Genomic DNA, 16,297 nt, shown 5'->3' with positions numbered 1-16,297 from the left:
GTTATCCGATCCCTTAAGATCAACTTCAGTAACAAGTGCCATATTTTTACCACAAGTCCATAACAAAATGGAATTAATGGCCTATATATTGACCCTTCGCACGGTTGTCTTAAAATGTCCCATCCCAAGCATATCTGCCAGGACAAAGAAAACAAAATCCAAACTCAAATAGGTTGATGCGTAATAAATTTTATTTGGTACTAATGCCATTAGCAAACAATTTGTAATCAAAGACAATCAGATTTATAGGAGATATAGAGAATTTTTTTTAAACAATGATTCAAACTTTTGGAACCATGTTATTTATAATTTAAAGATACCCATGCTTTGTCCATCTAGCACAGGAGTTTTCAACTCACAGGCAGTTCTTTAAAGGATGCCGAAGGTGACTAGATCAACAATATGACTCCAAATTACCCCATCGTTAATGAACCACTGCTACCATATGATATACCCCGGTATCCTAAGTGGTACACAACCCTACCCAGTCCTATTGGAAGTTACAGCATGAGCTTCTTGGGAATAAAAATTTATAAAACTATTTACGCAAGGTTGAAATATATTAAGCCAAAGAATTATGGTACCAGTTGTGTTTACCCCTGTGTATCTTAAATAAAGACAAATATGTCGAAATTAAACAATCAGCCAATACCTGTACTCTTTAGCTCTGATTAAAGACCTTATTTGTTGACATTTGTTGAGAATTAAAGAAACAGTGATCTAAAACCTAACGAAGAAACGAAATTGAACTTTTGCGTTCTAATTAATGAAAGCACAATGCTAGTTTTAACGTAATAATCAATGGAAGCACAGTGCTAGCATGGCTAGTTCTCTTGTTTGCGAACTCTTTGTGTACAAACCAATAGGACAAGCAATAAAGCCAACTGCAACTTTTATATTGCCACATTCCTTAGGTTTTTGGATCGTTGTGTCTTTATATCTTGAACAATTTCAACAAATCGGGTCTTATATTTTAGCTAAGAGATGCTGGTTCCAATTATGATATATCTGTCTTTGTTTAGGATATATAGGGGTGAACATAACTGGTAACTTAATTCTTTGGCTTACTGTATTATGTTATTTCTTGTAACAGCACATGCATATTATATAATGAACACATCAAATCAGTTTAACTGCCTCAAGACTATATAGTTACTCGATCACTGTACTTACAAATTTAATAATTCTGAATAATGAAAACGAATGGCCAACAGACTCATTCAAAAATGGGTTTACTGATTGCGCTATTCTAGTTGAAATCCATACATCCCTTATGGAAGAAATTACCTTAATCTCCCACACAGAGGATGCAGATTTTAAATGAAGTCACACATTCATGTAACCCTATTTGCAAATCGCACTCCCTGTGTTGAAGATTAAGGTCATGTCTTCTATAGGGGTGTATGGATTTCAACTGGATAGCCTATTACAACATCGATTTAGTATTACAGTTGGGTTCAAGTTGAATATATCTGGTATCTAATCCAAACTCATCTCTTCTGGTTCATCTTTCTTCTTATCGTCCTTATCTTCTTTCTTCTCATCCTTCTTCTCTTCTTGATTACCTTCTGCTTGTCCAGACTTCCCTTGCAAGGCTTGGCTGAAAGCCACCAAATCTACACAAACACAAATAATTCATTTTGTCATATTTCTCAAATTGCCTATTCAGTCATCATAACCAGGAGGGTGGGAGCTCATAAAGGCCATGTCAGGACTGCCATATAACAACACCATTTACACCTAATACTTGATGGCAAAATAAACCTACAAAATTGTAACAAAAGTACATGCAGACCAAGTGCACATCCTCATAACAAGTAAAGTTCCTTGCATAAGCTTAATTGTGTATGATTAGCCTTACAACATGTGCAAAAATATAGACTACATTGCATCTGACATGTCAATCTGAGTGCAAAAATTCTCCTAACCACAAAGGGTAAAAATCATCTGGTACCCCTGAATAATAATGCTTGATCTTTGTGTTGCTGATTGATACATACCTCCTTTGGTGGCAGCTTCTGCAGCTTTGTCTCCAAGGCCAAACTGTGCCATTAAGGGTCCAAGCTGACCAGATTGAAATGCAGCAGTAAACATGTTCACAGCCTGTGTGCAAATAAATGTATAGAAAATGTTTCTTATCATAAAGGGCACATGGCTGGTGACTGCACTTATATAAGGCTTGCTGACGAATGCAATGTACTGTTAGTGTTTAGTGGTAAAAGGTAGATGTATTGTCTCAAAATAATAAGTTATTTGCTTCATGATATAAACCTTTTGAATGCACCAAATCCTTAATAATAAACGAAGCAAATGACAAACATGAAGGCAAGCCGATAAGACAAATTATAACATTCAACAATTAAAATGGGATTTTGACCCTGATACTGGTAGTGTCAAACTTCTTCACAATAGGTTCATACAGTGGAATTTTAACCTTTGTGACAATAAATAAAATGGCTCCATTCCAAATAAAACACTATGCACATTCAGAGGCTTTTCATGTCATGTATTTTTCAAAAGGTAACAGGTGTATTGTGCAACTGATCAGTGGCATAGCCAGGTAAACAGCTGCCCCATTGTAAGAAGTCTTGCTCTTAGCACATGGGACAAAATGCAAAAAAATTCAATATTCTAATTTACTATACAAATTTCCCAACTACAAATTGAGATGGACTAATGTATACCAGCTCACCTGTTGGAATTGTGGGTTTTGCAGTGTAGTTCTGAGCTGTTCAGGATCACGAGGCAATAACTCTCCCTCTGGTAGATGGGGAAGAAGTTGTTGCTGCATCTCAGGATTAGCCAGGATTGGAGCCATAGCTTCAGATGACAACACCTGTACCATATCCACAGCTGAAAAAGAAATTTCGTCATCATGTATGAGTAAGGATGGGATGTTATGAGGCGTCTTCTTATTAAATCAATGATTAAATACCGCTTCATTATAATCTGATCAAGACATCATGTGGGGGGAGGCTTATACTTGATCCCATTTACATTAAAGGATGCAGAAGATTTGAAAGAAAACCACATGTTTCTAAGCAGATGTGTCCTATTCTATGTACATGTGATATGTAAGGTGCTTCAGTACAAATGGGTTCATCATTAGCCCAACACCTCTCAGCTCAATAAAGGCCTTTCCACTAATTCCATTTTGAAGGAGAAAATGTGGGGATGAGGTTGTTGATCCGAACCCCCCTCAGTATTGGTCTCTCCTATCGCTTGCAACTTTGCATTCAGCCTACATGATGTAGATATTACTGATCAAAACTCACTTCTGTGTTTGCAAACTTAGAATTCCAAATGGGACCTCTAATTTACTGCAAATTTATTGCCTTAGGGAACTTTCATGTCCACACAATATTAGTAGCTCCTCTGCAATTTTTAAGTGACAACTGTCTAAACACCCCCATAAAATTATCATCTAAACCTTCCCACTTAAGAATTATGATGATTTTGACATCAGATACACTGTATTTTTATTGTTTACTCGAGTCAATTCCCAAGTTTGCCTTTCATTTCATTGATTTAAAATGCATCCTCTGAAAATGACTGGCTTCAGTGCTAGAGGGACTAATACGGTACTTCTTGCAAGATATACGATGCACTGTTAACCCAGGCTTGCATTCACAATGTGTAATACTTACGTGGTTGTTGTTCAGCACCTCCAGGATTTGGGACTGTACACAAAAGAAGGTATAATAAGAAGATAAGATTTTATAAATTACGAACATGCTTACTTCTTTGCAGCTTAATTAATAATATCTATATCTATACAGAAATATAGATTTGATAAAATCAATATCAGATATCGGATTAGTTCGGCCATAGTGTTGTTGCATGAAATGAAGCCCGTTTACAATACAATTGTTTAAAAGTTTGTTCAGCTTATAATAGGCGGGGAAAAATAGGACTTGTAACACTGTGCATTGATATAGAACGGAATGCATGCAGTTGGCTGCAGCACTTATGCTAGGTGTGCCTTGTGTAATGTGTGACTGGCTGACGCTTATGTGAATTTACGCGAGCCTGAGTTCGGACTTAACTGACGTACGCAGTAACAAAAACCCTAATTTTTTTTTTTTTGCCTATTATAAGCCGAACAAACTTTAGTGGTAGAAAGATGTATCTCACTTAGGTGCTGGGTACATGATTGCCTGTAATAGGCTTGAGTTCAAAGTGCATACCATTCACAGCAGCTAACTGGAGACATGTCTTTCTGCTGTTAATCCATCGATATGTACTTACTGTTCAAGTTACTGAGGATATTTTGTAGATCACTCAGCTGAATAGGAGTCTGTCCACCTGCACCAGCAGCAGCTGCACCTGTAGTACTAGGGGCAGGTGTAGCAGGTTTGCTACCACCTGAGTCTTTCTTATCACTAGATGGAGTGCTACTCTTGTTGGATGTACTGCTAGCAGTCGGTGCTGCTGTAGCTGCACGTGGTTGGCTTGCTGGTGGTCCAGATGTTGGACGAGGTCCAGGAGAGGACTGAACTCTTGATGGTCTGATGGATATAAAACATACAAACCCATAATCAATTTAGCATCACAATAGTCATGTATTTAGTATGTGATGAAATGTGAATGTTCCTAAAAAGTATGATCTTTTATGCCCTAGCTTAGATATGACCTGAAACAATTGATATGTTTCTGTACTGCAGGAACAATTCAATAATTGAGAGAATTGATAGTAAATTGCTCTAACCTTTGACAAGAGGGTACTTAACATCCACTGTGTTAAAGGCAGTCTGTGATAGGCTGCTAGTACAACATGCTGTTTTCTTGTCACTGAACTACATGTTGTATTGTACATGTTATAGAGTTTGTAGTAATGCATGATAAAAGCGTGGTAAGAGCATCGTGAGTACACATAATTTGTAAACTGATTTGTAAACTGGTACTACATATGAACGCAATGTCATACTTACGGAGCAGAAGAGGAACTGGATTGTGCACTGCCAGAACGTCCAGCTCCAGGGCCCATCAGACTTGCCAACCCTATTTGTACAAGAGAACAAAAATATAATTCAGAGAAAATGAGTCATGCAGAACAACCTGTAAACACAACTGATGCTGAAAATCAGGTACTAATCCTTGAAAGTTGATTGTGAGTTTTCTGTTGCCTCCGTCCGCGTCATATGTGTTTAAAGCCACATAAAAAAGTCAATTTGCAAAAATTATTCATTATTTATTTTATTGGAAAAAAAATGGAATATTTCAGTCTGTTTTGTACTTTTGATAGTCTCTTGTGTAAACAAATACCTCTGCAAACAGTGCATAGAGGTCAATATAATAAGTTGTAGTATATTGATATGGTGGCTAGAGAGGCGATGTCAACTTTTAAGAGGTCAAAAATGGGACTGGCAAGAGCAACCGCTGTCAGCGCACTGTATTGTGAATTGTGAGAATTGTTGATGGATGATGTCATATCTGAACGTGAATGACAAGAATCCCACCAATTTGAAAACACCAAATTCTTAAAATACCAGACACATGATTTCCCCATCAAGGATCTAACCATCACATCTGAAGAGTGGAAAACATGCATGTACATGTAAAAATATTGTAGGTCACATGACTTACCAAGATTACCAAGTCCTCCCAAACCACTCCCTCCAAGTAGCTGAAGAAGCTGCTGCTGATCCATATTCCCTAGCATGCTTTGTAATCCAGCTTCTCCACCTAGTAAACAATACAATGAATTAAACATGAACATTACAATAATACCAAACTAAATGGATTAATAGGATAATAAATAATAAAAGGGATTATAATACCGACAGTATCTTAGACATGCAAAGGTTTTTTAATCTGGTAAATAAAATGAATGGGATTAAACTACAACATGGCACAAAACTTTGCAACTGAGAACAACCCCACTTTTCCCCGTAAAAGGGTTTTTTTGTAGAGTTTCTGTCTTTCGCGTAATAAAATATTTGTAACCATGGTAATGTTGTGACTCCTTGCTAGTCCCATAACCAATCCTAAAACATGAATGCCAACATGCTTTATAGTACAGCAACAGCATACTCTGATGAGTTCTATCAGTTCAGATCCATATGAGTGGGCATTACAATTCCCACCTCAGATGTGTGACACAGGTGCATTGTCACTAGGCTCGCCAGATTAGCATAAAACATCCCTACATCCATGATGTATAATGCCCATATCTTTGGAACTGATCATAGTGTTGGCTTACTAGTAATGCTTGATCAAGGAGGCACAAACAATCATATGGAGTTTTGAGTCAGTCTGTAGGTTGATGAAATAATATACACATTGTGCTATGATTAAATGTGTTTTACATTACCTAATCCAGCCAATTCAGGAGGTAGTCCGCCCAACCCTCCACTGCGTCCTCCACCAGAGGAACCTGGAGCTGGGGGATTGTTCAAGGTATCATTCACTTTCTTGCAGTTTTCTTCATCTTTATCAGTCTTTGGTTCCTGTGTAAGTGATGAGAATGAATCCAAGGTAAATGGTAAAAATATGGTTTCCCGTCACATTTTTTTCAGTGAAAAATGCGGTCATGATTTCATTATTCATTATTTTGGAAAATTTCACTATTGTCATTTACCTCTCATTTACCTATTGTTGATGAATGCTTATTTTTGCTTAGATCAACATTACAGACATTTTGCAACAGATTGAGAAACGATTGGAATTTGCTTTTATTAAAATGAAGAGAAATTTGCAATTTTTGCACAATCACTAGAAACATGATGAGGTAATCCTCAAATTTCCATTATTTACTACATCCTCTACCCCTACAACTAAGAAAAACTGCTGATTATGATCAGCAGGGGATGTCAGACATTTTGAGAGTTTCAATTTTGATTATTTCCATCTCAATTTTCAGATAATTGACTTTTTTATGAAAATAATTAAAGTTTTGGTGAAATTGAAAAGGTGATGCGAGCGGGTGATGGGAAACTAATCATTTCATTTCATTAGCCTTAGGTATGACACAGTGATACTGACATAACAAGAGTGAGCAGCACTACAAATATTCATTAAACACATCCTTTGATATCACTTAATGCTTCCATAATTTATGAAACTTGCAAGACATGAAACATACCTGGAGCCAAAAGAAGAACTTGCGTGATGACGACTTGAATTTCAGAATGTAGACTCTCCCTGTAGTACATTGTGCAACACGTTTGAACTCACAGTCATCTGGAAAAATGATCAGATCCTGAAAAGACAAGAAAATTAAGAAATTAAGAAAACCGATCATTAGCAATGTGCTTCCCTCCCTGACAAAAACACTGCTGAGATTTATGAACCATAGTAACGGTAACCTTGGGTGAAATAAGTCTTTTGGGTTGAAAGAATCAAGTTCAAACATCCATTTCAAATAGTGATAATCGATCATTAGCAATGCGCTTCCTTCCCTGACAAAAACACTGAGTTTTACGAACCATAGTAACAAATGTTACAGCAGTAAATTTTGCCAGTTTACTTGTAAGTGGCAAAAAAAAAAGTTAACAATATTACATATAACTCATATTTGTCCAGGTCAAAGTTTGAAGGGTTATCTTTTGCAAATATGTTTAGAATAACATTTTATTTTTCCCATTTTCGGAAATCGGAATTGCTTGATTTAAGTGGTTTTGACCCATATATGTGACCGTACAGCACGAATGAGCCGTAAATGTCCTCAATTGTATTCTGAGTTACAGTGTAAAATGGGCATGAAGGTCATATTCATAGGTATTTCAATTTGGTGCTACGTGTATCTCATTAAATGAGGTACACGTAGCACCAAATTGAGGTACCTATGAATACGACCTTCATGCCCATTTTACACTGTAACTCAGAATACAATAGAGGACATTTACGGCTCATTCGTCATGTACGGTCACATATCTGTTCAAATGCTACTTTTATATGATATCACAAATTGTAATCTGGTGTGTCTGATGTACTCTCAGGCACAAGATAAAATACTGTGCAAAGGTGGGTGACATCAGTCAGGAAAATGACACTTGATGAATTCACCCACTCTGTAGAGCAGCCAGTGACCATCTATTTCATTCCAAAAATACCATAAAACATAATAATACATATTCCAGTTATACATTTTCCCCCAAATTAGTTAATTTTATTTTTATTCTTCCTTGAATCCTGTTGACTTTCTTCGGTTTTTCCCCCCCTCTTTTTTTTCTTTTTCAAAATGCAAAATTCTTCCCCAAAGGGGTAAAATTATTCCCTCCCCTTTGGGGGCGATTAACGGAAGAATAAACGCCCCTGGTCAGGAATAAGCGCTGGATTGGGCAACCTCGCTCACAATGTATCACTGTATACGGCGATATAACCCCCACTTCACAAAAGCACTTCATTCTTCACAAAATATTTCTTTGCCAATTTACTTTTAATCTAAAATCTTACAGGGTCAAAAAAATATATATCGAGGAATTCCCCTGCAGCATGAGACCAAATTTGGAAGAAATTTGTGAAAGAAATTGTGTTTTGAAATGCGCAACATCGCCAGAAATCAATCACTTTTGTTGGCTTTGGGGGGATTTCCCCTTTGAAGTCACTAAAAATAGGTCTGCAAATAAACTGATAACTTGTATAAGGTGGCATGTCACAAATAGGTCACCCAAAAATGGAGCAGCCGTAACATGAAAACACTTTCTTCACACTTCAAGTTAGGTTTATTCTAAAAGTATAATACCTATTGTAGAAAGTTTGGTGTCATTTTGTAGATAATTATGTTCTTTTTCAAATACAAAAACCCCCAAGTCAATTGGACAAGTACTTTGAGATTTATACCTCAATATATAAGATGTGTCAATGGAGCAGCCGGTTCGGGAGAGCCGGTTCGGGAGAGCCCCATAGGGTTATACACAAAATTGTGAAAATATGGCAAACTTCAAACCGTTGTATCTTGAAAAGTACAACTAGCATGGACCTCAAATTGCACATATACATGTACCATCCTGGATTGTAGATCTACCTCATAGTACATCAACTGTAACAAAAGATGTAACTAATTAATTGCCTAATTAAATGCTAATTAAGACAGTTTTCCCTATATGTTACTGTACAAAGTGTGCATACTATGCTCCGACATTTCTAAATGGACTATCTCTTGCCCGAGTCACCCTGCTTATTCAAAAGAACACATATTTTTAAGGAAATTTGATGAGGAATTCAATTATGCTAAATTAGTTTTAGTGCCAGAAATGGAGGAAAAAAGTTTTGATTGAAAAATGTCATAGAAATTGTGTAATTATTTTACAATTTTTGACCACCCTGTATGTTTAAAGCAAGGGATACTAAACTCTTTCTTCCTAATTTGTTTGAAGGACCCATGCAATGTCTTTCTGAATCCATATTTATTTTGAACTACATAGCTTTCAGAAAAGGAAAAATATGGGGTTCACCATGACAAGAAAGATGCTAATTTTGTTGTTGTTCCACCCTGTATATTTCTCACCCACCCTGTATTATGATGTTACGCTTTGTTGATTTGGCATCCTTGTAATATAAGCTTTCCAGAAATATATACTTATAATCATGGAGCTATTATAAGATGGAGAGGAAATAGATTACGTAACGCATTGAAACCTTGTGCCGATTTGAAATCTGACAAGCTATTCATCGAAAGGTACCGTACCTTTTGTTTGGGACAAAGGGCTTCCGCCATTAAATCAGTAAGCTGACCCGACAGTGTATTAACGCTTTACCTAGCAGGCTACTGTCAATAAGTGATCAAATGAAAGTCGCGTGAAAGCGCTTAATGGAACGAAAAGTAGGGGAGATTGGGGTTAGTTGGAGTCACGCGGAGGTAAGTTGAAACATTGTATTTTTTTCTGACACAAAAAATTAATTTGGTAAAATACTGGCACCTAGTAATAGGTATTAGTAAGGGTCATCCACCAAATTAGCAACAGCACTGATGCCCCACCAGTGTTGGCTTGGGAAAGGAATATCTGTTTTTGACTTACTGACTAATTTTATACCCCTCAGAAAAGATCGTTATCTCCATGTTGTTCGAAGATTCAGGGGATTATTTTTTGAGTATCATAAGCACTAGTATAAGTCCCAGAATAATGTTAAATAAAAGTTTTATTGTATTTCTTCTTTTGTCTAATGAACTTTGAAATGTAAAAATAGGCATCGGGGTTAGTTGAAACTTTTGAGGTGGGGTTAGTTGACACATGAAAATCGCATAGAAAAATATGGTTAAAAATTTGACTTTTTAAAAATTTGTAACATGTTTACCATTTCTTTAATATTGCTTTAATATGGTTAAAAAGCAATAATACAAGCAAAAAGTGCACACAGAAAGTACATTTTATAATATTTTAGGCTTCTCATATTTTGGTCCATGGTGACACTCGTCACCTTGTGTCCAAAGTATTGACCGCACTCCACATATTTATTTATTCATTTTTTCACACTGATTGTATGTTAAAGGGTGCCTTCAAGGGAAGTATAACCCTAACAACACAATAATAATTATTTTGAAATTTTTACAAGCCGTGTTTCAACTAACCCTCACCCTATGTTTCAACTTACCCCAGGGGTGGGGTTAGTTGAAAACTACCCCTCAAATTTTCAAATTGGATTATATGAATAATCATAAGCAGGTCCAATAAAGTTTAAGGCTGTATTTGTAGCATGTATGTATATGTTTATACTGATATGGTTAGTGTTTCTTGAAAGTAATCGGTTTGCGTTAAAAAGACGATTTTGTGAAAAATGTTTCAACTAACCCCAATCTCCCCTACCTATTGTTATACATAAACCCAAGGGTGTGATTGAGTAGCCGTAAGCACAAAAGGCACACATTAGCCGCTAATGCATATTTCGTTGTCACCCCACTGACATTAGGTGCTTCATTTAAATAAATTGAATGCGCTTGCTGAATGATTACGCATCAAGGCTGCCATGTGTCTGCATGTCAATAGTACAATAATGGTATTAAATAGCTACGTCCCGGGAGCTACGTATACATGTAACATATAATAAGTATACCGGTATAGGCATATAAAAGTTGTTTTACAAATTGAGATTTTATTTTATTTTAAGAAGGGGAATATCATAATCAGTGGCGTACTGAAGGGGGGCAGCTCTTCTGTGAGAGGTCTTGGGAGGGGATGAGGGTGGAGGAGGGATATGAAGAATGAGAGGGGACTGGAGGAAGAGAGAAAGAGGAAGTAAAGAGAAATAAATAAATAGACGTAAATAAATAGAAAGGTAAGGAAAATGATAGGAATGAGAGGGGACAAAACGTAAGAGGGGATGGAGAAGTAAAGGGAGATAAGAAGAGGGAGTGATACTTTAGCAAGTACAGAGAAAGGAAAAGAAATGAATGACAAATAAATGTAGGCCTTTTATAATAATTATTATAGAAACTAAACACAGCCCCCCCCACACACACACACATAGGCCTAACACTAACAGCACTATAGGCAGCCATTCGATGATGGCAATGCCTTTATGCGTTACGTATTTAAAACGCCCAGTCAGATGTATTTTACACCTGCAAAGCACAAGTAACCCAATTTCGAAAATTGGACGTTGAATGTACACTCTCATGAATATTGATTGGCAACATTTTCCAATATGTCAGCGCTCAAATCGGACACAATAGAACAATAGACCATTCAGTGCGTTGCTTATAATGGTATAAAATGTATTCATTAAAAGTTGTGTTGAATTGAATCAAAATTGGTGATATTTTTCTCATTTTACATCATGTTACACAAAAGATGACCAATTCATGACATGCGACCATAAGGCTAATGAAAGTCAATTCCCAGTTTCCCGTTACATAATTTTTCATGACTGTGTAGGTGACCATTTCATTATTCATTATTTTATACCATTTCATTACTGCATCTGTTACAGGTGTAAACCAATAACTACCCATGTATAGGCCTACATGTGATAAATCACAGTTTGTAGTTTACAGATGTAGTTTACAACCACATAAAGGTGATTGTACAACTATTATCAAAAGTTTCACAATATTTTTTACGGGATGAGATCAGAGCAGATCAAAAAAGTGCGGGACAGAGAATTGAGTAGGTATTCATTATTAATTCATTATTAACCATACCATGCTCCTACTGCAAAGAAAATCCCTGAAAATCAACAGAAAGAGATTTGTGATATAAAAAACCACAATTATTTATTTGTGTGTTAAAGTTTGTTAGAAATCAACATTTTATTCAAAATAATGAAATATTTGGCCAGCAAATTGTTTTGAGCGGAGTAGGGTAACGGGAAACTGGGAATCGACTTTCATTAGCCTAATAAGTAGTTAAGTACCGGTACATGTACCATTTGCATGGATTTGTGGGTAAATATTGCCTATCTTTCGGATGCAATAAAAAACAGGAACAATTATGAAAGAAATTGCCCAACAAGATGAACATGCTGTGGATGAATTTAGAATGTGAAGTGGTACAGTCAGCCCTTTCAAGGGATTGACCATTGCATGACGCTCTGTGCGTATGAGCAGTTACAGCAAAAATATTGAAAATGGCGACACACACCTAAGTTGACCTAAGAAAGTAATTCTGCAACTTTGCACATCAATTTACACACTTTACACTTGGATTTTTGAACAATCATTACCGGTAGTCCGAATAATCAGACCCAGAACAAAATATTAATTTCTGACATAATCCTGTACTGGGTCTGAACTGTTTCCATATGAAATCTTGATGGCAAATTGGACAATAGAAGCACATGGTTCTACGTGACAGCTTTTTAATCCCTATTCAGGTTACGTGAATCACGCTATTGTGGACCATCCTTCTGATACTTGAGTGTTTGGACAAGCGGAACAGTTTTTGTCTACCTCTCTGTTTGTAAACAAACCAGGAGGTCAAAATCGTCCTCCTCGCCGAATACGAAAGTCAGCGTAATAGTACGCGGCACTACATTACCGGATGATAATCAAATAAAAATATATAGAATAGCTAATTAAATAAATTTTAAGCTCTTGGTATTAATTGCAAATGAGTACATTTTTAAGGCATTTTTTGTTACTTTTTTTTCCATCGGTAGTCTTGGGTAGATATGTTCACATCATTGATTATAGAGGGAGCCCTTTATAGCATACTAAAATATATCATCATGGCATGCCATGTGAGCAAAATTGGCAGTGTACTTTACTGTGTAAAAGTATGGGGAAAATTCAACATTTTATTCTTCAAAAATCCCATGTTGTAAAATCTCTTATATCAGGGTGTACTCACTGCCCAAATAACCACACACAAGCAACTGGACATCATGAAAGTAAAGCGGATTTTAGCTAAAATGGTTTAAAATTTAGCACAGGTTTCAATGGGAATATGTCGAATCATGCTATATGGCAAGCCATGATTAGGAGGTCAACAAACTTTTTGTGATCCAAAAAATTGCAATTGCCAATGCACATTTTGGCAATAAAAAGCGACATACTTTTGGTCATAACTTTGTAATTATTTAACCTGCAGACATGGTTGAACCATCATTTTTTAAAGAAAATTGTCATCTTTCATTTAATTGCATTTTTAAGGAGATATTCTTAAGGGGGTACTACACCCCTGCCCAATTTTGTGCCTATTTTTGCATTTTTCTCAAAAATTATAGAGCATTAGTGACAAGTAAGATATGTATATTGTAGGGGCAAGGACTACAACTGCTACACTGGAAATTTTATTTCAGCACAGACAACAGTTGTGGAGTTACAGTCAAAAATGAGGAAAACCAATATTTGATCAATAAATCAATAACTACTTGCCTTGAGTTGCTGAATTTTCAGTGCAGTAGTTGTAGTCCTTGCCCTATAATATACATATCTTACTTGTCACCAATGCGCTATAATTTTGAGAAAAATGCAAAAATAAGCAAAAAATATGCTAGGGGTGTAGTACCCCCTTAAGTTCAAAATTTTATGATTCTACCTATCTTGGGCGTTTTGATCCGCTCTTTACTTTACGATGCCGATATTGCCACATAAAGTGCGAGCACCTATATCGTTAGTTGCGAGCGTGTTTGAAATAAACAATTCGCACTATAGTGAGAATTTCTCACTATGGTAAGAAGGTGAATTCTCACTATTTGGCATGTTGGAGAATTCGTACTATTTGGGAGAATTCGCCAATTTTGGGGTTGGGCAACAGCGCAGCCATTGGCTTGCAACACTGATCTGCCGAAAAATGATGGAGCTGCGACACCACAGTAAACGCCAAAATGAAATTGTTCCTTAAAGTGTTATGATATTAATTTAATATGCTCACATCTTCAACATTGCCGGTAGTGCGGTCTTTCCAACAAAAGTGCATCAAGGAATCATCAGATTGGTAAAGATACAACTGGCCTTTTCGCTTATCGGGCGTCACTGTTGTCCCTTTCAAATGCATCTTCCCTGCACGAAATTCAACCAAATTTTTGCTGCTGGATCTACCACCACCTGTTGAACTTCCAAAGAGCGACATGATGATATATTTAGGTGATCTTCGGTGTAAATAATGACTTTTACCAGTGCTTTTCCTGATGCACAAAACGCAAAGTCACGCCGATTTTGGTAATTTCAGCTATTATAGTGTTTCTATATAGTGGTTCAAAAAGAAGATGTGTGTGATTCTAATTATTTATGTTTTATAACAACTGTGTAACAAGACTAAATGTTTTATCAAATGAAAGCTATTTTTATTTTTAGGCTTTGTTTTAGAGGAGAAAGAATAATTAAAATTAATTAAATTGAGACACATGTTGTTTTCTAAAATAAAAACACTGCAAAGTGCGCCCTCTAATTATGATGACGAGCTGTGTTTTCTCACCAGTGATGCCAACGCCGCGCCTTAGGCGCACAATTGGGCTACTTGGCAATCGCTTGCCGCTACTCAAAAAAGCTTGCCGCTACTTGTCTAAAATTGGGCTACTTTTGCCAGTCTCAGGCCGCGGCAGTAATTTGATGTATTTTCCTTTCAATTTAGCCGATTTATAAAGGTTTTGAGTCTTTGAAGCTCCAAATTGAAGTTACAATGGGTTTTGTGACCATTTATTGATCGGTCAGTAACTTCCCAGTAAGTACCGGAAGTTTGAATGTCAAGTGCTTTTCCGCCCAATTGGGTGTTTTGCGTTCTAAATTCGGGTAAATCCGCCCAAATATCCGTTATTGGGCGCTTTTTTGGAAGCTTGAAAAATTGGGCTACTTGAGAATCTTTTACCGCGGCCTGGCGAGTCAATGCGCCGCGCCTTGACACTGAAAAGTTTTGGCAACACTGTTTCTCACAAATACAGCCCGTCGGGAGTGCACTACACTAAATCCTTCCGCATTTGGTGTAACCCTTCATAGTTCCGGTAAAAAATAGCGCCTATGCGAAATATATCGGCGTCCCAAGGGAACCAAATTTGAGTGACTCTTGGTTGTTTTGATAAAAACGATAGAATAGGAGCTCAACATTACAAATCTGTTCAGAAAATGTTCCGAATCGAATGTACATGGGCAATAGGCCCTCGGAACAATATCATGGCCGGAACTGGTAAGGAGGCGAGAGTGTCGGCTGAAATTCGGGATGGCGCTGTTCAGGAGTTCGTATCTTTTAAGCTTGTCTCAACTTGTCCCAAAAATCATATTTAAATAAAAGTTTAATCTTTATTTAAGACGTTGATTCGATCAAAATATTAAAAATGTTGTTACATGGGGTAGAAAAACAAACTTACTTTCTTGTATTTTCCCGTGTATTTCAATGGGACGATTATTTAGTGGTGTGCGCCCTCGGCAATTAGTGGGCAGTGCCGGGGTGCGGACAGATCATGTAAGCTTAAACTTTTGTAGGTTTTTACAAGCATGACAGCCCATTTCTCTATAATCCAGAGCAGGGAAAATAAGAGCAAATACTCTGGTATAGATTAAAACTATTCACAAAGTTTAGACTGGGTGATTTCAAGTAAATAAAAAGAAGTATAAAAATAAATACTCGCCGAGGCGGGGCCGTAGTACAGTATACAATGTAGTAGCTAGTTTTGATCGAGAAATCTATCTAAGACTAAGTCTAAGTTCTAACTATATTTTGCAGTAAACCTTTGACGAGCGCGTACTACCATGATATTGCAAAGTCGGAGCTAACAACGCGTATGGCGCAAAGTTCTTTCATACTCGTAGTCGATTTCCACTCGGCAACAGCAGATCGCCTCAGCAGCCAATCGGAGACAACTAATGCAGTAAATATGTGGTGTATGATTAAAATATGCACTTGTAAAAGATTTACTGCAAAAATTATTATATCCACAACAACACGATAGTTACTGTGTGGATAGAAGATTGAGGGTGCAT

The 16,297-nt window shown here is 36.8% G+C and overlaps 1 protein-coding gene across 1 annotated transcript; it reads right to left on the bottom strand.

The window, feature by feature from the left end:
* Positions 1-169: 169 nt before the first annotated feature.
* LOC140158726 (proteasomal ubiquitin receptor ADRM1-like) lies at positions 170-14,548 on the bottom strand. The gene is made up of 10 exons (XM_072181920.1): positions 14,256-14,548; positions 7,085-7,201; positions 6,314-6,449; positions 5,587-5,685; positions 4,932-5,001; positions 4,249-4,508; positions 3,648-3,680; positions 2,693-2,853; positions 2,001-2,103; positions 170-1,616 (listed from the first exon to the last, which is right to left on the bottom strand). Exons 1-10 carry the CDS (start codon positions 14,451-14,453, stop codon positions 1,480-1,482), a joined length of 1,314 nt encoding a protein of 437 aa, XP_072038021.1. The 5' UTR covers positions 14,454-14,548; the 3' UTR covers positions 170-1,479.
* Between the last annotated feature and the right edge of the window lie 1,749 nt (positions 14,549-16,297).

The sequence above is a fragment of the Amphiura filiformis genome, chromosome 8 (assembly GCF_039555335.1).
Source record: "Amphiura filiformis chromosome 8, Afil_fr2py, whole genome shotgun sequence".
Taxonomy (NCBI): domain Eukaryota; kingdom Metazoa; phylum Echinodermata; class Ophiuroidea; order Amphilepidida; family Amphiuridae; genus Amphiura; species Amphiura filiformis.
The sequence above is the reverse complement of the archived record's forward strand: the minus strand, read 5'-3'. Positions and strand labels throughout refer to the sequence as shown.